The sequence below is a fragment of the Chelonoidis abingdonii genome, chromosome 7 (genome assembly GCF_003597395.2).
Source record: "Chelonoidis abingdonii isolate Lonesome George chromosome 7, CheloAbing_2.0, whole genome shotgun sequence".
NCBI classification, from domain to species: domain Eukaryota; kingdom Metazoa; phylum Chordata; order Testudines; family Testudinidae; genus Chelonoidis; species Chelonoidis abingdonii.
Window position 1 is genome coordinate 35,560,331 of NC_133775.1, and position 25,746 is coordinate 35,586,076.

General features: G+C 43.9%; 1 protein-coding gene across 1 annotated transcript in view; it reads right to left on the minus strand.

Annotated features, from left to right (window-relative positions):
- Window positions 1-25,746, minus strand: part of ABCA4 (ATP binding cassette subfamily A member 4) — a 116,028-nt gene that overhangs the window by 71,334 nt on the left and 18,948 nt on the right. The window contains exons 4-11 of the mRNA XM_075067798.1: window positions 23,598-23,737; window positions 18,763-18,890; window positions 12,148-12,345; window positions 8,495-8,584; window positions 7,840-8,080; window positions 6,601-6,740; window positions 5,182-5,298; window positions 4,124-4,321 (exon numbers count right to left, since the gene is read on the minus strand). Coding sequence (XP_074923899.1) covers window positions 4,124-4,321; window positions 5,182-5,298; window positions 6,601-6,740; window positions 7,840-8,080; window positions 8,495-8,584; window positions 12,148-12,345; window positions 18,763-18,890; window positions 23,598-23,737 — 1,252 coding nt within the window. The remainder of the gene's footprint in view (window positions 1-4,123; window positions 4,322-5,181; window positions 5,299-6,600; window positions 6,741-7,839; window positions 8,081-8,494; window positions 8,585-12,147; window positions 12,346-18,762; window positions 18,891-23,597; window positions 23,738-25,746) is intronic.

Sequence of the window (25,746 nt, forward strand, 5' to 3'; positions counted from 1 at the left end):
AGCCAGGATTGGAATAAATATTTCTCTCTGAGTGTCATGATATTTTAGCTCATTGAAAAGAGATTAAGTAGAAGCCAGAAGTCCTGACTCCTATACTTTTGCTCTAACCATTATATCATGCTTCCTCTAACATTAATTATACTGAAAAGAAACAGTAACAGATGGAGAGAATAATTTGTGCGTTTGTGTCACTATGATAGAATAAGTTCATTTTCTATTTGACCCTTCTTATTTCATCTTATCTCTAAATACCACTGCTCTGTGTATATAGCAAGCTTAAAAGACACTAGAATACAAAAGTACATGATTGCCAAGCACAGCTACTGCCTTGGCTATGGAAGTTCCAGTGCAGGCCCCGCATAGAGCAGAGTATTGCAGTTCAGCATGCATGATAAGTTACTCTGCTCTAACATACTGCAGAGAGCAGAAGTAAAGTACGGTCATATGCAAAAGCTTCTCTCTCCCTCTGTTGTGATAGCTATAGATAGGACAAAGCTGATTAGGCCTTCACTTCCTGCCTTTTTCCACATGAGAGACAGTCTTTCTTTGTAGTAAAAGCACAGGACTGGGAATCAGGAGACCTGGGTCCTATTCCTTGCTCTGCTACAGACTTTCTGTGTCACCTTGGGCAAGTCATATTCACTTAGCCTCTCTGTGCTTCAGCTTTCTTCACTGCTAGTGGTATTGTAAGATATAACTAACACCTGTAAGGCACTTACAGATCCTCAGGGGTAAGATAATATAAACAGAAGTACTAAGTATTATTACCATGAGCAATGGCTTCAGATTGTCAACCCTATTCTGCCCCAGGGTTGAGTCCATCATGTTTATCTGTGCTCAAACATTTACAAATCAGAGTCTGTATTTTATTTCTTTTTCTCCCTTCCTCATTAAGAGCCCAGCCCAGCCCAGCCCACCCCACCCATACCCATCTTCTGCTTAATTCCAGATAGCTTTATTTACCCCTTTTGCCTGCACCCAGGAAGCTAGAGGCCCATCAAAGCCATTCCTAGAAACCCTGGGGAAGTAATTGACCCACCCTTCAGCCTGGCCACCACGACTGAAAGTTACACCTTTGCATGACTTGTTAGCTTAGTGAATGGGATTCTGAACCTATCATTAAGATTAGATTGCCCAAGTCAAATCAACTTCTGATTATAATGATTCTCAAAGGACCTGTCTGAGAATGTGTCATGTTACCTTTAGCTCTGGAAGTGAAAAGAACAGATATGGGCTATTACACAGCCATTGGTGTATCACTGGGAAAGGGAACGTAAAGACATTATTAGCTCTTTATTTATCTAACAAAATTGCACCTAACTTTCTCTTTGGTGTCTATGAGTGGCCTCAAGATAGTCCTAGAGAATGGAAGCTCAAAGACAAAAAAATGATACAGAGCCATATTTTCAGAAGTGGCCATTGATTTTGGGTCCCTTTGTTTCAGGACATCTGGACTGTAACACTTTGGGCACTCCAAAATGGAAACCGTTTTAGAAAATGTGGCCATCAGTCTCTCTTTTAGTTCAGGTGTGATAGTTTGTCAGCATACTATACCCAAGGTGTAGGGGTGCTTTTATAATCTGAATTCAAAATTGCATGGAGAGATCCCTTACATGAGGAAGTATTATAATCCACAGTGGTGCTGCTGCTGCGTTTGGACTGATTCCTATAGAATACGATGTTATATTTTTTTAAGGGATAATGAAATCTGACTGGGAAGAAGCAGAGCTGGGCAGCTGCATTCTCTTAGCGTGACAGTCTGAATTGGAATTCCTTCGGCTACTCCCCATTATGCACAGGATCATATATAAACCTCTAGCTAGTGCCTTCATATTATTATTGTTTGCAATCTTTAAATATCTTTCTAATCTTTAAATATAATAATAATTTTGGTTTTATTTCAAAGCTTTCTGTTCTGAATCCCTGTTACAGAGAAGTCCCATAGAATGTAATAAAAAATTACAATTCTATAGAATCTTTGAACCATCCTATATATTTTAGAGAATTATACAGTACCATGGATGGTCAAAAACCAATAGAAAGAATATCACTCTCTGTTAAATTCTAAAAATTTTAGAGCAATTTCTCTAGAACCCCATTGGTTGATTCCCAGAAGACGCTAAAGGATTTTTCCATAAATGAAGTGGCTCCGGGTCCATTATAGAGGACCATCTGAATGGCTTTTTTACTGTTTTTCTCTTGAGTGTATGATGTAACTGCACCACACATAGAACAAGGTGAATAAGAGGAGGGGAAGAGGTAGGCATCATAGGGACAAGGCACCTGGACAATCTTTAGAACATAAGCTCCTCTGGGTAGTCTGTAAACTCCTGGGATGTTTGGAAAGCGGCTAGCACTTTATGGTTGCTTCGATGTATACATAATACTAGCAATGAGGAGGAGGGCAAAGTGGTTTGGTTATTTATATAGACAGTAGGAGGGAGAGTTGATTTGTCCTAAGAAAAAGGCAAAATAATGAAATAACCCATATGTTAAATTAAACAAAAGAGGCAGGATAAATAAATAAATTAAATAAAAATGAAGCAAAGTGAGGTTTTAAAAAGTAAACAAAAAGAGAGGAATAGAAATAAGAATTAAACTGGTAAAACCCAAATGATCATGAGTTAATTAAGAGAAAGGCAAAGAGCTCAGGGTTAAAAATAACAACAGGAAAGAGAATTGACAACAAATTATCGCCTTGTGTTTTCATGCTTTCCCTGTCCCTCCCAGATACATCCATGGTTTGTATGTTATCTCATTAGGTGATAAACTCTTTGGGGCAGGCATCTGTCTGTTTACATATCTCTAACAGGGCTTGTCTACACTGGCAATTTAAAGAGCTGCAACTTTCTCATTCAGGGGTGTGAAAAAACACCCCCTTGAGCGCAACAAGTTTCAGTGCTGTAAAGTGCCCCTCGTGGAGGTGGTTTTTTAGAGCGCTGGGAGAGCTCTCTCCCAGCACCTCACCGTGACCACACAAGCCACGTTAAAGAGCTCCTGTGGCAGCGCTTTGGTGTTGGCCAGTGTAGACTAGCCCTTAGTGCCTAATGCATTGGGGGAGAGGACTGTAGAAAGGACACTAATGCCTCACACCTCTGATAGCCTTTTTAGCATCAGCTGTGGCCACAATGATATTAACTTTTATTTTTTATCTAAAGGAAATGCATTGTTATTGTACAGTGATGAATTTCTGAGAGCTAGTATTTCTTTTTAAATAAGAAGTAAAAGGAAAAGAGTCACTGAAATTGTGGTTTGTCTCAGTGCAAAAATCATTTGAAGAATGAAACTGCTACACCCGCTAAATCTTTTAGGATCTACGTACGCAGTAGTTTCTAGGGAAGAGAGTCCAATAGTTTTTTTGCTGGGTTCCATTCTAAGCTCTTTTACCGACACACCATCTGACCTTGGGCAATTCACATGAGGCTTGATCCAATGCTCATTAAAGTCAGTGGAAACATTGGACTTTCCATGAGCTTTGGATCCGATGATTAAAGTCAGGGTGGGATTCTCCAGAGCATTCAGAACCCTGCTCCCTCTGAAGCCAATGCTAGGCCTTCTGAAATTCCCACTCTGTGTGTGTCACTTGCCGCTTCTGTAAAATGGCTATGACGACATTTTTCTATCTCCTGTGGATGTTTCCAGACTCAGCTAATATTTTTAATAAAGCATGTGGGGATCATCAGATGAAAGTCTCCCTATCAGAGTAAAGTATCAGAGGGGTAGCCATGTTAGCCTGGATCTGCAAAAGCAGCAAAGAATCCTGTGGCACCTCTTAGACTAACAGACGTTTTGGAGCATGAGCTTTCGTGGGTGAATACCCACTTCATCGGATGCAACCGATGAAGTGAGCATTCACCCATGAAAGCTCATGCTCCAAAACGTCTGTTAGTCTATAAGGTGCCACAGGATTCTTTGTTGCTATCAGAGTAAGGCATTTATTCTTCTGTCCCTTTATTATTTTAAAACAAGTAAGGTGAAATAACTGAAATACCTTGTGATTTAAATCTTTCTGTCTTAGCACTCATCACCATAGTATCTAAACACTGATGGTGATGCTTTGATGTATTCTCTGTCTAAGGATTTTCAGTGGTGCCCATCACCATAGTACAAGTGCCAGCCTTACCTCCAAATACTGATTAAACAAATGCAAAGCTTGGTCTGTGACATTGAAGATATTCCGCCAGTCAAAGTCTGCCACACCCTCTTCACGGTTCTCTGGACATCCATTATGGAGAAAGTTGATCACATCTTCAGCAGTTAACCCTTCAGCACCCAGCTGTCCATTCAAGAAGTCTCTCACCGCGGGATTCTTCAGAGTGTTCTGGGAAGAACATCAGCTCTGATTTAGTAGATCACTCTTTAGAACAAGCCCACTCTAGACAGAAAGGTTTCATGCCATCCTACTGAGTCCCCAGTTAGAGGGAAAGGGTAGGCCACGGAGTTATGTCTGTAAAGGGGCATCTAAAGGGGAGAGTTACAAGCAACAGATCGTTGTTTGATCCTTAATTCTATTCCTCCTTACAAGGCTTGGAATAAGTCTAAAAACACCTGATCCTCATGCAGAGAAAACAGCTCTCAAACAAACACAGCATTTCTCAGTATGAATTTCTCTTCATATCTAAGCTACATGAGTTACTGAACAGTTTGCTCTGGACTTTAGGGGACCCAGCACATTGATCCTTTTGCCAATGTAAATAGTAACTTTTGCAGAATCCTTCCTTGCATGCCCTTATATAAGGGACTTTGCCAGAAGGGAGAGGACATGGCTACAGAGCTGCTATCTCCAGCTGCCAGAATGGACCTTGGGGCCAGGGGCAGCTGGGAGTAACTTAGAGCAGCCCCGAGACTTCTAAGTTGTGCCAGGGATCAAACCAACTCTGGCTGACCCAAGGATCAGGTGGGCGTAAAAGAGGGATAATACCATCTTTCCCCTTCATTTCCTGCACCAAGCAGAGCTTAGTTAGACCTGGGGATCAGGGCCAATGTCTTCATAATGCATATCAGACAAGTCTGCAAAACAAACCCAGTGACCATAGACCCATATGTTCTTAGGAAGCATAATACTGCTTCATGCAAAGGTTGTGTTTCCATCCAAACTTTCCAAGTTAACTCTCCTATCCCCTATGAAAGAAAGCTGAAGGGCTGCTCTATTCACAGTTCCCCAGCCAGGGCACAACATACTCGGATTATATTCATTTGCAGGCTGCTTTGAAAGAAGTGCCACAGCTGAGGTCCCACTTCTTCCCAGGCTTTGGTCAACAGTCTGAGGCGCTCAAGTTCTTCAAATGTGGAGTTTGCCTGAGGCATTAACAACCAGAAAGGAATATCAATATGTTAGAGAGATAACCTAAACACTTATAGCCAGATACATGCAGTAATGCTGACCCCTGATGGTTTGTAGCAATCTGTAGCTTACTAATTTAATTTAATTTAATTTAATTACAATATTTTAAGAAACATGAAGAGACATTGTGGCAATGTAGTGTGACAGAAAGTGTGTGCTTCACAAAGGGCATTCCTTGAATTCTATTAGGCTCATCCAAGACACCCACAGCACACTTCTTCTATGTGTTTAACAGAAGCAAGCGTGACTAGATAGATGGATAAATCTATTTATATAACCCTCCTCCCCCAATCACAATAGTGGCTGCACACTTCACAAACATTTATTTATTCCATCCTAACATGCTGTGGAGGACAGAAAATGTTTAAAAATAAATGATACAGAGCATTGAAAATTCAGTTAATAGTTGTCGGGGGTACCATACAGAGTATAGGAGGAGGTTAGTATTTTGACATTGGATAGCGCATAGCACATACAGTCTGCAGTATCCCCAGTGTGGGGGTTTAAGGTGGATGAATCAAGGTACAGTCAGCAAGCAGTTATTACTACCCAGTTTTACCAATGGAATCACAGAGAAGTTTGCCACAGCCTGCAGCAGAGCTGAGATTTAAATACCAACCTCTTGAATCCCAGTCCAGTGTCTGAACCACAAGACCACTCTTCCTTTCCATTTGCCGCTGGAGCAGCCAGCCTTCCCCCTTCCCTATACCCCATATAATGTTCTGCTCTCTTCTCTGCCGTTCCTAATCAGTGTTAAAAAACGGGTCCAATACATCTCTTTTTCTGAGAAGAAAGCTGAAACTTTGTTCATCATCACTGAAAAAGACTTCTCAGGCCAAAGAATCTTCACAGAACTATGGATAATTTCCCATTATTCTATCTCATTTACAACTGGTTTTCCTTTGCCATCGAGATAGAATAGTTTCAGGCTTGCAAAGAGGTAGTAAGCCAAATTCTGATCTGGTATACACTAATATAATCCTACTGACGCCTAATTCCACTACTGTGAAAGGAGACTCAGGTCCTCTCTTCCAATTACCGTTAAGTATAATCTTAACCTTGATGTCATTGGTTTGAAATTTCTGAATTTCAGGTCTCAGTGAATGCCACAATTTCTTCCTTCCTATAATGCATTCTAGACATCAAAGCAAAAAGAACTCTGTGAAGAAAAGGTCACAAGGGCAAAATGGTTGGGTTATTCTCTGGGGTGATAGCTGGTTAAAAATACTAGTTGTGTATATATCAGAATCTCTTACATTCTTCAGTATTTGCTTTACAGCAGGCGAATCAGGAGCAAAGAGGATTTTTCCCATCAGCAGGGGCTTCATAGCACTCCAGGCTATTTTGGTTAAAGGGTTTGATTCCATGCTCTGGATCAATGCATTACAAAAGGGTGCTGCAGGAAGAAATTAGAACAGATGTTATATAACCATACCCACGCTCTATTGTTTATAACATCCTGCAGGCTTCAGTCTACCCTTATTACAAATGCAAACCGCTTTGACTCTTGGGTCTGAATAGGCTACTTTGTGCTGTCCCTAAATAGACACACTGTAGCTGAAAAGCAACAAAACAGTGTGGGATCTCAAATACATCTTTACCCAGGGGAAATAAGTGGCAAACTTTGCTGGCAAGATCAGGGGGTAGCCATGTTAGTCTGTATCCACAAAAACAACAAGGAGTCTGGTGCCACTTTAAAGACTAACAGATTTATTTGGGCATAAACTTTCGTGGGTAAAAAACCCTCACTTCTTATAGATAAATCTGTTAGTCTTTAAGGTGCTACCAGAAAGTTTGCTGAGTAGATTGTAGTTCTGCAAAACACATACACAAAGCAGTTTGGAAGCTGAGACACACTGAATTTCAATATTTGATAGTTTGCATTCATAAGACATTTCAGATGGCAGGAAACTAGAGAACCTACCTGGATCCCCTCTCTCTTTTCTAACATCTATAGTTTTTCCTCCAGTGATCTAGCTCCTTTGTATGGTTACTGAATTGTACATAGTTATTTGTATGCCTGCCCTTGGTAGTTTAATCCACACATGGTATTAACAGGAGGTGAGTCCAAACTAAAAGCCCTGGAACTGAACACCCTGAACTCTGGAAAAGTTTGCAACTGGATCCGAAGATATAACTCAGTATTAAACTCTCTGTGTAAAGAATTTCCATCTTATTCTTGCATTTAGCAGAGTCATTTAGCTGGATAGCATTTCTTTTATCTGTTCCTGTTCCCGGGAAGCAGAGTACCAGGCATGTGTAGATAAATCTATACTCCTTGGTGGATATACATTTATAGAGAAAAAGAGGAGTTAAATGGCAGCAGAGTTTAGGGTAAAATACAGCAAAGATCCCATAGCAGCGGAGCTCAGACCCTGGGGTGTAACTGACCCAATAACAATATCTATCATTAAGTGTTCCATGTTCTATTGGACAAAAAGATACACGGCACCAGTTATGATACAGCTGTTAAGGTACAGCAGAAATAGACTTACTGGTTGTATTGTCATAAAAATAAATGGATTCCTTCTTGGTGGAGTCAACTCCTAGGAAGGCTTTGTAGTTATTATCTTCATACCAGTTGAAGGAGTATATTCTGGAACCACTTCCCTCTGGATAGCCACAGAGAAGATCAGATAAAGCGCTCATCAGGTGGCTGAAGGATTCTGGCCCTCCACCTTGTACAAACGGTTGCAGAACCAACAAAAGGTCCTGAATGCTTGGCCTCCTGGCTAACTGTAGTAAAACAAGACTTCTTTATTAACAGCAACTCTCCACAAGAAAACCAGAATGGGTAGGACTTGATTGTGCCCAGCCCTCCTGGTGGTGAGCAGTGGGCCCTGAAGGCACCTTCTCCTCTTTTACTCCACTTTGGCAACAAGACAGTTTCAGTGCTTGTGCTCTTCTGCCCTACTGAAAAAGGCTGTCATGGCTCATAGCCACTGAAGTTTATACCCATATTTATGGTGGGGAAAGAGATTAAGGATGTATTTTCCAGAGATTGTCACTCCTTGACCATTCCACTGATATAGTCTAGATTCTTTCAGATAAGTCAGATGTTTGTGAGACAAACTGATGGACCAAACAAGGGCAGAGGAGAGCTGTGCACTGCAAAAACCAGGTGATTCAGTTCATTATCAGACTGCTTACCTCTCGCACTGCTTGAGACACATTAGACAGCACTCTCCCCCAGGATCTCAGGTCAACACCTTGCGACTTACTGCCTAGAACAGTGGGAAGCTGTGATTAAATTAAAAATAGAGATGAAATGAGTCCAGTGTCTGCAGAACAATGGTGTCTACTATCCAGTTACATGACAAGAAACAGAAAGCTCTGTCTACAGAGCTGTAGATTCTCCTTTGGTTCAAGTGGTAGGAGTCTGTTTTTGAGCAGAAGGTTCAGAGTTCTTTCCCAGCTATTGACTGTCCTGGAGGGCTACAATTTATCTATAAGTGTGTGTGGTGGGAGTCCAAGTAAAGTAACTAACTGCTCTAACTCTCAATGGGATGAAATGGCCATGGGGCACTGAAAACAGCTAGAGATGTATGTGATGCATGGTAGTCCTGGCTACGTTCCTTCTCTCTGCTTCACCAGCAGCAAGTATGGCAAATGGCTTAAAAGCCCCCATGTCAGGTGTGGCACAGAGCCGCCATCCTGCACTGGCGTATCTAATTTGCTCTCCTTCCTCAGGCTGCTGTTTTCTTTAGGATTACAACAAAATATAAAGCTGGTCTTTTAAATTAACTATTAAACTTTATAATCAGGCTGTCTCTTAAAAAGGTTCCTTTGGAACTGCATGTCATACTGCTTTCTGAGCCTCTGCTCCTCCTTTCAGATGGCAGCAGTTAAGAAAGCAAAAGAAGCTGCACTCTGCAGATAACTAACAGGAAATGACAAAAGTAGCAGTTTCATGGAAAGCACATGCTTGTACCTTAACATGTCAGTTACAATGAATGGAGGAGCTTGCTACCAACACTGCCTCAAATTATGTTTTCACATTCCCCTGATGCCTCCAAGAGCCTGAAAATGGATACAACTGTGAAAGGCCAGAGAGCAGGCTTTTCTTCTTTGAAAGATTTTGCAACACTGAACAGCAACCAGTGTAAACAATAAAAAACTAGCAAAGTTCCTCCTAAGCAAACAGAAAAGAGCCCATGATAGGTACCCTACATGGAAACAGCTTTCATTAGCCAGAGGAGAAATTGTCACCTCCTCCTCCATAGTACATAGAGCAATGCCTGTGTGCTCTAATTACTGTTTTTAAATATTGCCAGCATGATGCATCTGATATGATTCATAGATCACAGAAAGCCTTCTAAATTGATGTGCTCTGGAATGACTGAATGATTCGCTAGGAGGCAAATCCTGCCCCACCAACATCCTCCTACGTTACCACAGCATGGGGGTGAGACAGGATTGGCGGGGAGCGGGGCATGTGCAGGCAGCGAGCTTCTCTCGCCCCAAATATCATAGAGCACAGTTCTATAGCGGCTTTCTGCACCCCAATGTACTAGGAGCTGCAGCATGGAGTGCGATGGAAATTTGCTCAAACATTGTCAGTTTCACTGGGAGAGATGGTGACGTCATTAGAAAATGGAGCCCTTCAGAGTGGAAGGGATTCTTTGAGCCAATATAGGGCCCAGTTCTGGAAACCTTACTCCCAATGGGCTGGCTGACTCTGCACTGCCTTGTACTCTGTGCAGTCATTTACTTCTGTGCAAAGTAAGTGTGAAAATGGGTACAAGTGAGAATTCTCCATTCACATAGGAGGAAACGACTAGAAAAAGTGCCTGGCAGTGGACAATCAGGTCCAGTGAGTAGAGCTCACTTACATGAGAAGTTCTAGGAGTACAAACTTAGCTACATGGTGGGTTATGTTGTACAAGTGTAACCACAGGGCCATATAATACAGAATGGCCTGAAGCAGTGAGAGAAACAGAGCCAGTGTCAAACTCAGAGATATTCTTAATCCAAGTGGTTCCATGTTAATTCATCTGATACTGCATTGAGCCAAGATTGATTACACATGGAGCAGGTGAAGAAACACTTGTTCAACGTGGATTTTTGTGTTTCAGTGAGCAACTGATTCAGCATTGAGTACAACTGTAATTCCCTCTGAGCTGTGTTAAGATATTAAATAACTTTATCTTTGTGTTTATGCTTCATATAACTCGAGCATCTGAAAAGGAGTAAACATGACAACTACCCAACCTGCTATAATAACAGCAGTGCTCTGGAAAGAGGCTCACTTTCCTCACTGCAGCGAAACAAGCCCATATAGCAAAGGAAGGGCTAATATAATTCTGTTGTATGTAAGACACAGGAGGTAATTGTCGCAATCTACTCAGCACTGGTGAGGCCTCATCTTTTTGATTTCAGACCAATTCCCCAATTTGTCAAGATCATTTTGTATTCTAGTCCTGTCCTCCAAAGTGCTAGCACCCCACCCAGCTTAGTGTCATCCACCAATTTTATAAACAAACATATTCTCCACTCTATTATTCAAGTCACTGGACCCAGGACTGACCCCTGCAGGACCTCACTAGATATGCCCTCCCATTGATAACTAGTCTATGAATACAGTCTTTCAATCAGTTGTGCACCCACATCATAGCAATTTCATCTAGATTACATTTCCCAAGTTTGCTTATGAGAATGTCATGTGGGGCTATTTCAAAATCTTTACTAAAAATCAAGATCTACCATGTCACCTATTTTCCCCTTATCCATTAGGCTAGTAATCCTGTAGGTAAATAATCATATGTCTCCTATAACAGATACCGTGAATTTCCGCGACCTCCATGACTTCTGCAGTGGCTGGTGTGGCAGACTCCAGGGCTGCCCAAGCAGCTGGCTATGGGCCTCACGGCCAGCCACACTGGCCGCTGCTGGAACAACTGGGGGTCAGCTGCTCAGGCAGTCCTTGGGACTAGCCACAGTGGCCACTGCTTGGGAGGCCCTGGACAGCTGGCTCTGGGAACCGCCCAGGCAGTGGTCCTGGGAGCAGCTCCCGGGAGTGCCCAGCAGCAGTTTCAGAGGCCACCCCAAAGCCAGCTGCACTGCCTGCTGGTGTAGCAACCCTGGGGCCAGCCACTCGTGTGGTTCCCAGGGCCAGCAGCATTGGCCGCTTCTCGGGCAGGTTATTCTGGGAACTGTGCCATCAGTGGCCGGTGCAGCTGACCCCAGGGCTGTGCCAGCAGCAGTCCTGGGGGCAAGCCCTGGTGAGTGCCTGAGCAGTGGTCCCTCCCAGGGGTGGGGCCAGCTGCACTGGCTGCTGCTTGGGCAGCCATGGGGAGCTGGCTCCGGGGACCAACCTGAGAAGCGGCCACTGTGGCTGGCTCCAGATAGTGCCTGAGCAGTAGTCCTGTGGACACCCTGGGGACTGCCCGAGAGGCAGTGGTCCCAGGGCAGCTAGAGCAGCAGCCCCAGGAGTGCCCGGAGACTTTTCGGAGAGCTGTCCCCAAGAAGCAGTGGCCAGAGGCAGTCAAGCCCCAGCACTGGAGCAGGGGCCCTCTGCAGATGTGGGGCCCCAGAAGTAGAAATTTAGTCAGGGGTATTTTTGGTAAAGGTCATGGACAGGTCACAGGCCATGAATTTTTAATTATTGCCCATGACCTGTCCATGACTTTTACCAAAATTACCTGTGCCTAAATCTTAGCCTTTCTTATAACCAGTGACCTAATTATCTGCCCTAGCAAAAACGTAAATGACTTCTTAGAACATGGGTTCTATAATGCAAAGAAAATCCTTGAAGTAGAATACCAGAAACAATGCACACCAGGAAGATTTGTATTAGTACTCACCAGCTGGAAAAGCTTAAAGAAATCAACATTTGCGTACAAGGAATCTTCTATTTGTTGCAGGTTCTCCTGGGAAAGGGCACACATTGCATTGTACACAGCATGCATACCCCTTTGGCTGCTGAAGATAATGAAGCGGTTGAGTAGGGTCTGGCTACAGGCGATGTCCTTCAGAGTCAAGTTAGGGACTCCATAGGCAAACTGCAGCCAAAAACAACAATTCACTTTTATCATTGTGGAACCTTCAGGCTTTTCAGTAACAACCAGAGACAATATTAATACGTTGGTGGTTATGATTAGACCCTACCAATGTCTCCATGGACTGTACGGTCATAGGCACCGACTCTGTGGGTGCTCCGGGGCTCGAGCACCCATGGAAAAAAATTGGTGGGTGCTCAACACCCACTGGCAGCTCCCCGTGGCCCCGCCCCACCCCCCTGGTCCAGCTCACTTCCACCTCTGCCTCCTCCGCAAGCATGCCACCGAGTCCTGTTTCTCCCCCCTCCCTCTCAGAGCTTGTGCCGCGAAACAGCTGATTTGCAGGGCAGGGAGGGAGGGGGATGAGGGGGAACACGGCGCAGTGGGGGGGATTTGGCAGGGCCATCCAGAGGGGAGGGGCAAGTGGGGCAATATGCCCCCATGAGAATATAGTATTCTATAGTATTGTAACTTTTTTTTATGGAAGGGGCCCCTGAAATTGCTTTGTCCCAGGCCCCCTGAATCCTCTGGGTGGCCCTGGGATTTGGGAAAGGGATCCAATAGGGGCATGAAGGGGGTGGAGTTATGGCAGGGACTTTAGGGATGATGTTGGAATGGGGGTGGGGCCGGGGGGACACGGGCAGCCACTGGCGCTGGAGAAAGTTGGTGCCTACGTGTAGGGTGACACAGCCATCTGAAGCCACAGCCCTTGAGTGACCACCAATTGATGTCATGTGTAATCACTTCCACTTTAGGCAAGGTTTTCCTCCCCTCACTAGGGAATCCAAGTTGTTTTCAGAGACAGACAGGGGTGAAAGTAACTTACAGGACTTACCGGTACTGCCGGAGTCCTGAGGGGGGCGTTGCCTCATCCAGAAGAGGCGGGGTCTCAAGAGGAAGAGGCATGGCCTCTCAAGATTTAAAGGACCTGGGGCACCAGCTGTGGCTGGGAGCCCCAGGGCCTTTAAACCAACCAGGGGCTCCCAGGTGCAGAGGTGGCTGGGAGCCCCCCGGGGCTCAGGGGCAAATTAAAGGGCCCGGGTCTCTGGCTGCCACAGGGAAACTCAAGCTTTGCTGGGCTGAGGCCGGGATTTAAAGGGCCTGGAGCTCCTGCCACTGCAGGGAGCTCTGAGCCCTTTAAATCCCAGCCCCAGCCCAGCCGCCAGAGCCACAGGTGGGATTTAAAGGGCTCTGGGCTGCCTGCAGCTGTGGGAGCTCTGAGCCCTTTAAATCCCAGCCCCAGCCTGGCCGCCAGAGCCGTGGGCAGGATTTAAAGGGCGCTGGGCTGCCCGCAGACACGGGAGCTCTGATCCCTTTAAATCCCGGCCCCAGCCCAGCCGCCAGAGCTGCAGGAGGAATTTAAAGGGCTCTGGGCTGCCCACTGGACCATACCAGCTTATTTTCACCTCTGGAGACAGAAGTATTCTTCTTCCTCCCCACCACCTCAAGAAGGGCCTGTGTCATACCCAGCCATCCTGCTGGCTAAGGAGGAATGAACGTGGCTCCCACGTGAACGTCAGTGTTGCCCCAGAACCTGCCAAACATGCCATGTGGCTCTACCTTTGGCGTGGGTCAAGCATGCTTCCAACCCCAGCTGACCAGAGAGCAAAGAGTCAACCCTATTCTGATTCTCAAACCTCCAATGACAACAAAGGTCTGGTCTACAGACAGATTTTGTACCACTGTAATTATTTCAGTTAGGGGTGTGACTTTTTACCAAAATAGTTATAGTGGTACAAGTCCTAGTGTGGCTGCAGTTATACTGGTATAAAGGTTCCTTATGCAGATATAGCTTATTGTGTGCATACAAGGAGGGTTGTGCTACTTTAACTATGTCAGTATATTAAAGTAGCACAACTTGTGTGTGTACACAAGGCTGTAGAGAATGCACCACATGACACAAATAAAGCAACATTCACATATGAAATATAGCGCACACAGAAATTAAAATTAAAAAAAACAATCAGTTTTCTGATAGTTTAAATGACTGCTTATATTTTGAGTGTGTGCACAATCCAAGTTATTAGACAATGCAATACCCATAGGCAGGCCTAGCATCACACAGGATCTAAGGAAACATTCCCCCTTACCCATGATCTTCAAGGGCCCCCAAATTATTGTCAGAAAGGCCAAAATATGTGCAGTATGTACATTCCTCATCCATGATATAAATTATAAATCACAGCAAAATCCTGACACAGTAGCCAAATTTTACTTTTTTAAACTCTTAAAATCCAAGATTTTCCCCTGGAGTCTAACTAGTCCCTAGACACCTAGAAGGTTGTTGTTTATTTTTTTAAATAGGACTATCCATTGACCCCTAAATACCCAATTCCCCTCCTATCGCCCTAAATGGGACCCTAGAACCAGCTCTGCCTGTCACACTCTGGGAAGGATAGGCTCTCACCCTCTAAGGGAACTGTGCTGGGATAAGCACACTCTGCAGTGGCACTGCTTCAGGCTAATCTGCAGCAGTGATAATCTAGTCATTAGATGATCACTCTTCAAAAGTTAAATATGACAGATCAATGGAGTGTGGCCTGTGACTGTGCCATGTGATGTCCCCTAGGGGTGATCTGCTGTGCAGGCACCATTGGGAAAGCAAAGTTACTTTATACTGATGCTTAAACTCATGAACACTATGGCGAGCCAGATATTCTAAGGGCTCTTGGCTATTAGCACAACTTTGATAGTAAGGGAGAGGACAGAAAGCAACAGAGGACATGTCAGTACTGACTGGACTTTTAGATTTGGTTTGTGTTTTTCAGGCAAAATCCAAAGAGGGATGCATGAGAATATGTTAAAAAATACAGCTTGTGTCATTACAAAGAGTTGGATTGTTCCAGTTTGACTGAACTAACCCACTGTGGTTAAGGGATTTGCTCAAAGCTTGGGAAGCACAGGTAGCATTTTTGAATGTGGACACAATGGCTATATCTACACTGCATTGTAAACCTGGGTTTGTGGGACCTGTGCTTGTGGAGACAGTGTTTCCAAGTCCATGCTTAAGCGTCCACACTGCATTGTAAACCTGGGTGTACAATTGCTGGATCTGGGTATCACAACCAAGCTAACGCATCCATATTGCACTACTACTGACTTGGGTCTGTGGCTTGAGCTATGTCCACACTACAAAATGACAGGGCTTGGACTCAACTCACAGTGAGACTTGGGTTCTCTCCCCGCCACTCCAGTCAATCCTGTTCTGAGTAGTTGGCAACTTGAGTCAGAAAGATTCGTGTGTTTACAGTAGTGGGGGGGTTGGGCTCAAACCTGAGTCTGAGCCCAAGTTTACAAGGCAGTGTAGATGCATTCAAAGTGTTTCACAAGTGTTCCTGATACCTATGCGGTTGGCAATATCTAAGTTCCAGGCTCAAAGTGTGCTGCACCGATGGCTAGTCAGAATGTTTTGTTTGGGTTTGTAAAGCAAGTGAGGAAACCATGATGTGGATGTTACTGATAGGGATTCATCGCAGAACAGCAAGAGGTTATTTTATTTACACAATGTAGCTGCTTTCTGAGACTTCCCTGGAACAGAAGAGGTTAGAAAAACACCCAATCTCCACCCTTTAAAGTCGTTCTACAATGTGGGCTATAGCCAGCCTTTTCTAAGGTGCTTATCTTTCTCTGTGCTACAACCCAAAAGCACCTCTTTAGAGGAAAACTCTACTAATTTTATCAGTGTGTCATTGTTTAGCCAGAACACGCAAGCTGAAGTACAAACTATTTTTCAACTAGCAGGCTTTTTGATCAGTTTTTGCTTTCATTTCAGTGTGTCATTTCCTGCACACCCAGCATAGTAGGAGGCAGCTAGTTTTGCCAAGGAGTGAGACTCTTGTTAACGAGTTGCTTTGAAGTTGGGGGAAGAGAGGGAGAGATTATGTTTAACTGTGCATAAAAGAGCCAAATCTGGAATAGCAGGAGATCCTTGAGAGGACATATGGTCTTGTGATTAAGCCTCTGGAGCAAGACTTGGAAGATTTGTAGTCTAGTCCTGGCTCTACCATCTCCTCCAGTAGGGGTAAATTACATGGGCTGTGATTTTCAAAGGGGCCTATGGGAGTGGGGCATTCAATTCCCACTGAAAGTCACTCCCATAGGCCCTTTGAAAATTACAGTCTTAGGCCAGATCTACACTACAGACCTATATCCATATAACTAAATCGCTCAGGGGTGTGAAAAATCCACACCTCTGAGAAACATAGTTATACCAGCCTAACACCCCATGTAGACAGGGCTACATTGATGGAAGAAGCTCTCCCGTTGGTGTAAGAGTGTCTTCTCTTACATGATACAGTGGTGCAGCTGCGCAGAAGCAGCATTTTAAGCGTAGACCTGCCCTTAATCTCTCTGTGTCTCAGGTCCCCATGGGTGAAGTGTGGCTAATACATGCCCTACCTCACAGGGTGAAATTAACCTTTGTAAGATGAACTGCTGCTACAGTGATTAGTGCCAAAAGCCTAGAAATAAACTGTACCCATGGAAAGCTACAATGCCTGTCAATGGAGCTTGCTGAAATTCAGAATTTTTTCTGCAAAACATTTTGGTTTCTTCTAGGCTGACCAGATTTCCCGTTTTTATAGGGACTTTTTCTTATATAGGTCCCTATTACCCTCCACCCCCGTCCTGTTTTTACACAGTTGCTATCTGGTCACCCTAGTTTCTTCTAACTGGCATTTTCCAATTAAAAATTATGTGGTTGGAAAAATCCTGACCAGTGCTTACAGTCAACAATAGATTTCCTTTGGCTCCTCCTCAGCTGGCGTTGAAAATGGTTCGCCTTCTGATGTAGAAAGAGCCAAACCTTTCACAACACCATTACAGAAAGCATGACAGATACCCACGTTACGGGAAGTCAGGATCATGCTTTCTGCAGCTGTGTTGAAAATATTTTGGCCCTGTATATAACCAAACTGGTTTCAATACTAGATAAGTAAAGGTGGCTGGGAACCCACTACTAACAACCAGTAAACAATGGGTCATTTCCTTAGTATAGCAGACCTAGGAGGGGGATGAGGAATGAAAGGAAATGTGAAGTGAACCCCAACAGGGCCCTTTTCTGTATTTTTACTTCATGAGCACTAGAGATCTAGCTTTTCAGCTCCTCAGCTGGTATAAATTGACAAAGTGGCATTGAAGTCAGCTGAGATATGCCACTTTACACCAGCTATGGATCTGGCTTGGGGGCTCGCTGGGTGAGGGAGCTTCCCGTAGCTCTAGTCAGACCTGTAGTGGATGAGTAATCTGGCAACCAGTCACAGGAACTAGAACCTGCAAAGTCTGAGAAGAAGTGAATGCAAGTTCATTAATCTTCTCTCCTGCTGGCCACAAGCAGGCCCACACATTTCCAGCATTTGTGCTTTATGTGACAATGAAAAAGAATTGTGTGTCATTCAGCCTGAATTATTCCCCCCTCACCCCCTCTCACACAGCATGGAGAGCAATAATCCCAGAGGTCTGATTCAGCAATGGTCATTCATCAGCACAACATTCCTCTCAAAGCTCCCCAGCCACCAACACATAGAAGGCCAAAGACATCCTGGACTTAGTCAGATAAAATCCTCTGAGTGGCTACCTCAGGAATGATCTGACTTGCAATTTTCACTGTGAATTTTCTGAGAGCTATTATTCATTAAGGATGCAGGACAGCTGGTCTGCTTTTCACTGCTCCCACCTCTCTCCATGACACAGAGCCATAAAGCCTCTGCATGACCCAGCTGACATCGGGGCAGCGAAGTTAAACGTTTCTACCCAGCAAGTTCTCTCTTGCTGTTCACTACATTTTTGAGTTAAAATGGGGTACAGCTGCATGATGTTCCTGAGCCAAGTCTTTGATCATAGGGACAGATCATTGCTAGGCAGTGTAGCTACCAGATATTAAACTCAGCTGCTTTGGAGTAACACAGGCAGCAAACCATAGTATCTTGGTTCAGTCCATCTCCCAGGTATTTTTTAAGACCAAAATAAGTCTGGATTCTGGAAAAACTAATGAAGGGGGAAGAGGTGCTTTCACCCATCCGGTGCCTCCAGCGGGGCTGCTTTTTATTCCTGAATGTACAAAGATTCCATACCACACAGATAACTGCCTTGTAGTAGCAGATGGCTGCTGTTATACCAAAAGGCCTTGTCTACACTGGGTAGGGTACATATAGCTACATACCACAGTGAAAGGCAGGCTGCACCCACAGTGTTGTATAGCTACATGCATGGCAGCGAAAGGCTCCGGGACAGGGGAGATGCTGCTTAGGCATGTAGAGAGCCATAGAGGGTACAGACTCTAAGGTTCTGGCATGCCTTTACTCTTCTCACCTAAGCAGTGCCTCATCCTCTACACTGCTATTTATACCGACGCTGGGGGCATTTGCAGTGTACGTTCTCTACCTGCTGCTATAAGTGTAGACATAGCCTATATCAACCCACCTGTTCAGGGCGCACTTGAGAATTAATCAGCTGGAAAACCACTGAGTCTGAGAGGCCAGCATCATTCAGCAGAAAGGACGTCAGAGTCTCCTCTTCTTTCAAGATGTCTCGGATTCTTAACCCTCTTCCTGAATGCAGAGGGAAGCAATGTAAAGAACACTGAGAAGCTGGACAAGGTGAATTAAAGAATCCCCTGCTTAGACCCCTAGAAACGGTATGCGTTGGCCAAAGTTTTCAATAGTTACTAGTGACTTTGAGGTCCTTCATCAGACACCTTAATAGGGCCTTGTCTTCAGAAAATATAGAGTACCCACCGCCTGAAAATCAGATCTCCTAAACAGTGCTTGAATTATGGGGAAAAAAGTAGGGGGTGCTTAATGAAGATAAGCATTTTAAAACACACACCCAGACACACCAACCTTACGTCTCCCTCCCCCCGCACTCCCTTGCACTTTGAATGAGACAGAAGTGAGATAGCTCCTAAAAGCAGTAAGGGGGCCTCCCCCATAATTGAGCACTGCTTTTAAAAGCACCTCAAGATAAGCAACTGAAAAATGAGGCACCCAAAATCACTGGTCACATTTGGAAATCTTGGCCTTTTCTTTTGAAGTAATGTTTTGCTTTACATATTCAGTTACTATGATGTTGTGATGTCCCAGTCTCCCCCTCCCCTTCCTGCTGGGTGTTTTACAAACAACCTTTGACAATTGGTGTCATTTACACTCGCTTGGCATTCACTGTCAACAGCAACATGCGCAATCAGCCTGATTTTATATTTTGTAAAAATGGCCCTTTTAAAACCTTTCACAAGCAAAACTTCATTACTCTTTTCAAGGGTCAAGTCTCAAGGAACAGCATTAAAGCTTTATAGTCTTTACTATTAAACAAATCCCACTCAAAAAACAACGCACACACACGAAAGGCCACAAAATTCCATTCCTTCCATCTTTATGATAATATATATAATTTACAGTAATGGGTCCAAAACACCTTAACTCCTGATAAGGTTACTTATGAGCCAAACCCTGAAAGCTCTTGCTCAGTTTTTTTCAGTTAAAACTCTTGCTGATGTCAATGGGAATTTTGCATGAGAACTGTCCAACTAAAAACTCAGTAAAGATCTCAGAATTTGGCCCATATGTTCTGCACCATTACTATTATATCTTCTAGTGTGTATCAGGATAGTGCAGATAGTGCCACCCATACTTAAGTTTGCTATACACTTCCCATTATAAGACCCTGTTTTCAGTTGCTTTTAACTTCACCAGACTAGTGTTTGGGGTGAAATTTTCCATGCTAGATGCCTACCTCACACTGAATTGTTTTGGAAAATTTCAGCAAAAACAGTTCAGCTCTTTCTCAGAATGAAGCTAGGGGGAAATGGGTATTTTGCTCATATTAAAAACAATTCTTGTAATTGTTTAATTGAGAAACTCTAGTCCTCCATTCTCTGCAGCAGGCTCTTGAAATGTGGCTGGGGAGCCTGAGGAGGAAGGGAGGTTGCACTGGTGTCAGCATGTGTCATCTTTTGCCACCCCTGGGAAAATCTGCTAAATTTGGCCAAATTATGAGCTTCTGAATCTCTCAGTAGAGACTTGTTAGGGTCTGGCAGGTAAATATTCCAAAGATTCCGTCAGCACTGAACATGCACAGGAGTCCAGGGGCTGAGAAAGACCTTTCCTGCAATTGCTCCTGCAGGAAACTTAGGACTGCTGTGGCACCAAGGTCAGGAACTGAGATCAGGGAGACTGTATCCTGTGCTTTTGTACTCCCCACTGTTTGTGCCTCATCTGTGGAGGAGGGATCAGGCTCACAGAGAAACACAACCTTAATTGTGGCATTTCCTAATTTTTGAGTGCTTGACTTTTCCCCCTTAATGTTCTCTTAACACAGTTTATATATGTAATATACTTACACACACAGACACACACAGACAGAGCCAGTAGCACTTCTCATCCTGTTTCTTTGGGTACATCTACACTACGGGATAATTCCGAATTCCATTAAACCGGTTTTATAAAACAGATATTATAAATTCGATTTCACGCAGCCACACTAGGCACAGTAATTTGGCGGTGTGCATTCATGGTCCGAGGCTAGCTTCGATTTCTTGAGCATTGCATTGTGGGTAGCTATTCCGTAGCTATCCCATAGTTCCCACAGTCTCCCCCGCCCCTTGGAATTCTGGGTTGAATCATTGTCGCGGGTGGTTCTGGGTAAATGTCGTCAGTCATTCCTTCCTCCGGGAAAAGAACAGCTGACAATCCTTTCGCGCCGTTTTTCCCTGGATTGCCCTGGCAGACGCCATAGCACGGCAACCATGGAGCCCGTTCAGCTTTTTTTTTTTCCGGCACCGTATGTGTACTGGATGCCGCGGAGAGAGAGGCGATACTCCAGCGCTACACAGCAGCATTCACTTGCTTTTGCAAGATAGCAGAGATGGTTACCTGTCGTTCTGTACCGTCTACTGCCGGAGAAAACTGGCAATGAGATGACGGTTATCTCTCCCCCTCTGTACTGTCCGCTGCTATCATGAGTGCCCCTGGCTGAAATCGGCCGGGGGCGCAACGCAAAAGCAAAATTGGGATTGACTCACTTGGGACTGAGTCAATCCCTCCCTTATGGTTTCTAAAAATAGAGTCAGTCCTGCCTAGAATAAGGGGCAAGTGTATTAGAGGACCAGTGTATCAGAGCACAGCTGCTCCGTGTCAGTATTCACAGGGGGTGCCCCTGCAACAACCCCACCCGTTGCTTCCCTCCTCCCCCAACCTTCCTGGGCTACCGTGGCAGTGTCCCCCCCCATTTGTGTCATGAAGTTATAAAGAATACAGGAATAAGAAACAGAGACTTGTTAGTGAGATAAAATGAGGGGGAGGCAGCCTCCCGGGGCTATGACAGTCCAGGCAGTACAGAATCTTTTCTTTACACAGGAAAGGGAGGGGGCTGATGAAGCTCAGCCCCCAGTTGCTATGATGAAGACAGTTACCAGCCGTTCTGTACCATCTACTGGGAGTAACTGGGAGTCATTCCCATTTTTACCCAGGCGCCCCCGGCCAGCCTCACCTGAGGCCAGCCAGGAGCACTCACGGGCTGATGGCGACGACGGATATCAGTCATATTGTACCGTCTACCACCGGGGAGGGGGAGAGGAGCGGATACTGCTCTTCACTGCTGCAGCATCGCGTCTACCAGCAGCATTCAGTACACATAGGGTGACATTGAAAGAAGTCAAGAAATGATTTCTTTCCCTTTTCTTTCACATGGTGGTGGTGGTGGGGGAACTGAGGAGCTATTCCCTGAACCACGCCAGACACTGTGTTTGAACCTACAGACATTGGGAGCTCAGCCAAGAATGCAAATACTTTTCAGAGACTGCTGTGGACTGTGGGATAGCTGGAGTCCTCAGTACCCCCTCCATCCATGAGCGTCCATTTGAGTCTCTGGCTTCCCGTTACGCTTGTCACGCAGCGCTGTGTATCCTGGAGATTTTTTTTCAAACGCTTTGGCATTTCGTGTTCTGTAACGGAGCTCTGATACAACAGATTTGTCTCCCCATACAGCGATCAGATCTAGTATCTCCCGTACGGTCCATGCTGGAGCTCTTTTTGGATTTGAGACTGCATCGCCACCCGTGCTGATCAGAGCTCCACGCTGGGCAAACAGGAAATGTAATTCAAAAGTTCGCGGGGCTTTTCCTGTTTACCTGCCCGCTGCATCCGAGTTCAGATTGCTGTCCAGAGCGGTCAGTGGTGCACTGTGGGATACCGCCCGGAGGCCAATAACGTCGATTTCCGTCCACACTAACTGTAATCCGATATGTTAATATCGAATTTAGCGCTACTCCTCTCGTCGGGGAGGAGTACAGAAATCGATTTAAAGAGCCCTTTATATCGATATAAAGAGCGTTGTAGTGTGGACTGGTACAGCGTTAAATCAATTTAATGCTGTTTAAATCGATTTAAACTCGTAGAGTAGACCAGGCCTTTATCACCAACATTAGTTTTGTTGGTTTCTTTATGAACAAGCAGAATGTAACTTTTATTTTAAAATAAATCAGGCTGTAGACTTTAAACTGGGATTCTGAAGCAGCACTAATATTGGGCTACACAGGATGCCTGGCAGCTGGAACACACTTGTTTATTTTCTGACTTAAATAGAGTTGACATGCCCTGTAAAGGAACATTGAATGCAGACCTGGGATTGCAAAGAAAGTTGAAAAGCTTTAAAAACTTGGAATGCGGCCCTGGAACTCTGAACTTCAAAGTTCTGGCATTTTGTGCTTTCCCTTACTCCCACAGGTCTGATTGTTTGGGATCAGTTTTTGCAGCTTGCTTCCAAAATGCAGCTCAGAATATATTTGTGTTCTTAAAAAACCTACATTTTGGGGTATTTTGAGGTGCCCCAAGCTCTTCACGATGAGTTTAGTCCCCTCATGGCATCCATATAGTATATGCACACACATCCTAGAACACCTGTATCATATGGTTTATTGGAGTCACTGTATATATTGTCTTATTAACAAATATTTGCTGAGTCACAATATTAGATTTTAGCAATATATATATCTCCTCCTGAGGTGAAGGATTTGTAGCTAAGATAGGCCACTGTCACTCTCAGGACCAATTCATTTTTGTCCCACTAATTTTGGGAGTGTCCTTTTAGAATTTAAATCAATCATTTCTAAGGCCATTCAAATACAGGATGTTTAAATGTACGTTTACCACAGCCAAGTGTGAATTGTATTGTCACTCCTGACATTGTCTGCAGAGGTGAGGATTACCCAGGTCTTGGGCAGGAATGTACTACAGTCTAAAGAATATAATGAAACAAATTGCCTGTAATTCTTTCAGGATTAGTCCTCATTGTTTCCATAAACTGGATCATAATGCGCAATTCCTCCCAGACTCTGCCCAGGTCATGGATTTCAGGTGCTTGGAGTAGGAGCTCTTGAGCATCTTGATACACTCTTGCTAAGCTGAAAGAAGAATCAATGAGTCATTAGTAAAGACTAATGACACAGGACAGGTAAGACAAACCTTACATGTTATGGGAAACATGGAAACAAAGAAAATGAGGCTCTTCACACACAGGTTAATCTGGTCATACTGTCCACTAGATGTAGGGGGTAATGTTCAGATCTGGATTAGGATCCAAACTTCCCCAAAGTTTGAGCATGTTAAGATTTGGGATTTTGGTTAAAGCCTGTTTCTGTACTTGAACCCTTTGGAATGGCTTTAATGTTGTCAGGCTAAAGACATGTCAATCTCCATGGATTCATAACAGCAGCATCACTCTAATGGATATTACAGAGAGACTATTTGAGCTATTGTAAGAGAATCAAAGTTTCCACTAAACAGCAATTTTGAAATTGTGGAATGTGGAAATGTGGAATTATATTTGGGAACTTGAAAAGGTAGTTCAGTATATTGTCTTTTGGTAAGGAAAAACATCCTGTACATCTCTATTGCCTGTGGAAAGGGAGTGTTATCTCAATCCTTCTGAGGAAACCTCTGAATTATTTTCCCCAAACCTTCTGCTGAGCCTGTCTTCTCATGCACTAAACAGCAGCAACCTACATGCCCAATTTGAAAATGAAAATTACTTTGAGCCCAATTTGGTCACGATTACTCATGCTGAGCAGTATTTTACTCACGGTGTAGCCCTCCCACCCCGTAGAGTAAGGTACAGTAGTACAATACAAGTAAGGGTGGAAGAATCAGACTCTGTATTTGTGCGACAGGTACAAATAAATTCTAAAAAGTTGCAGTGAGAAACAGAGCACATCTAGGTATTGAGCTGTCACAGATGACCACTCCCTATGCAGTGGGCATGAGATAGAACTTGGACACACATCGGTGTTGAAACACTGCATTTCTTTAAGAGTGTTATATTTTTCCATACAAAGAGTGATACTTTCAACCTAAATAACTTATTTTAAGATTATAGGAAACAGGAAAACAAGAAGGAAGTAAAGTCAAGTCTCTCAGAGAGCACAATGTGTTTGCCTCTTCTGATGTGTTGAGTCTGATTTTCTTCACAAATTTGCAGCTGGAAAAAGAGACTACCTAGAAAAGTAAAGGTGCATTATACAGAAAACAAATGCACAGCTCATAGGCTACTCCGTTTGATTTAACGTTTAAAATGTTAAATCAGATAAAAAAAGAAAGTGGAATGAAAAGGGAAAACCAAAGTAGGCCAGTTTCAGCTGGCTGCACCTTTGATGGCCTTGATGTTGTTAGCTCATGAATGCTTCTGCTTTGGAGTCTCTAAAGCAATAAAACTCAGGTTGAGGCTCATGAACCACAAGTGGCTCTTTAATGTGTCTTTCTGTGGCTCTTTGCAGCACACGTATTAAAACACTGATTTAATTATTAGCCACTCTAAGTTATTAAGCAACCAGGATGCTTTTACTATCGTATTAACCAACTGTAGTTGATAAAATAATAATACTTGGTCAGTCATTTTGCTGTGAGAATAAACGAAACTAAATATTTCCCATTATACTGTTTAAATATGAATATAGAGTACTATAGTAAATGAAACAATGAATTCACACTAATGTGTCTCTTTTAGGCAATGCTGATTGCTAATTAGGCTCTTGAACTTTGGAAGTCTGAGTATCACTGCTCAAAAGATAAAACCGACCCCTACAAGTGGGCATGTGGCCATTCTTTTCTGCGTGTTTTAACAGATTTTGCAATTCTCCTCATTTTACTCTAGAGGTCCTTGCCCTGCTAAACTCCATGACTTGCATGAGTCAGCTATAATACACAATACACTGAAGCACTGGCAAAGATGATTCTGAGCAAAAGATCAGAATTTTGCCCATCTCCCCATTAGTGAATTTAGTGTTTGAGAGTTGCCAGACTGAGGGAAGTTTTTTATATGTTCCCAAGACAGGTACCACATGGGCGGAGTCAATGCAAGCTTTCTCACATTGCCAGTTTGCCTCAGCCCTGATTTAGAGGAAGTATCTCAAATGGT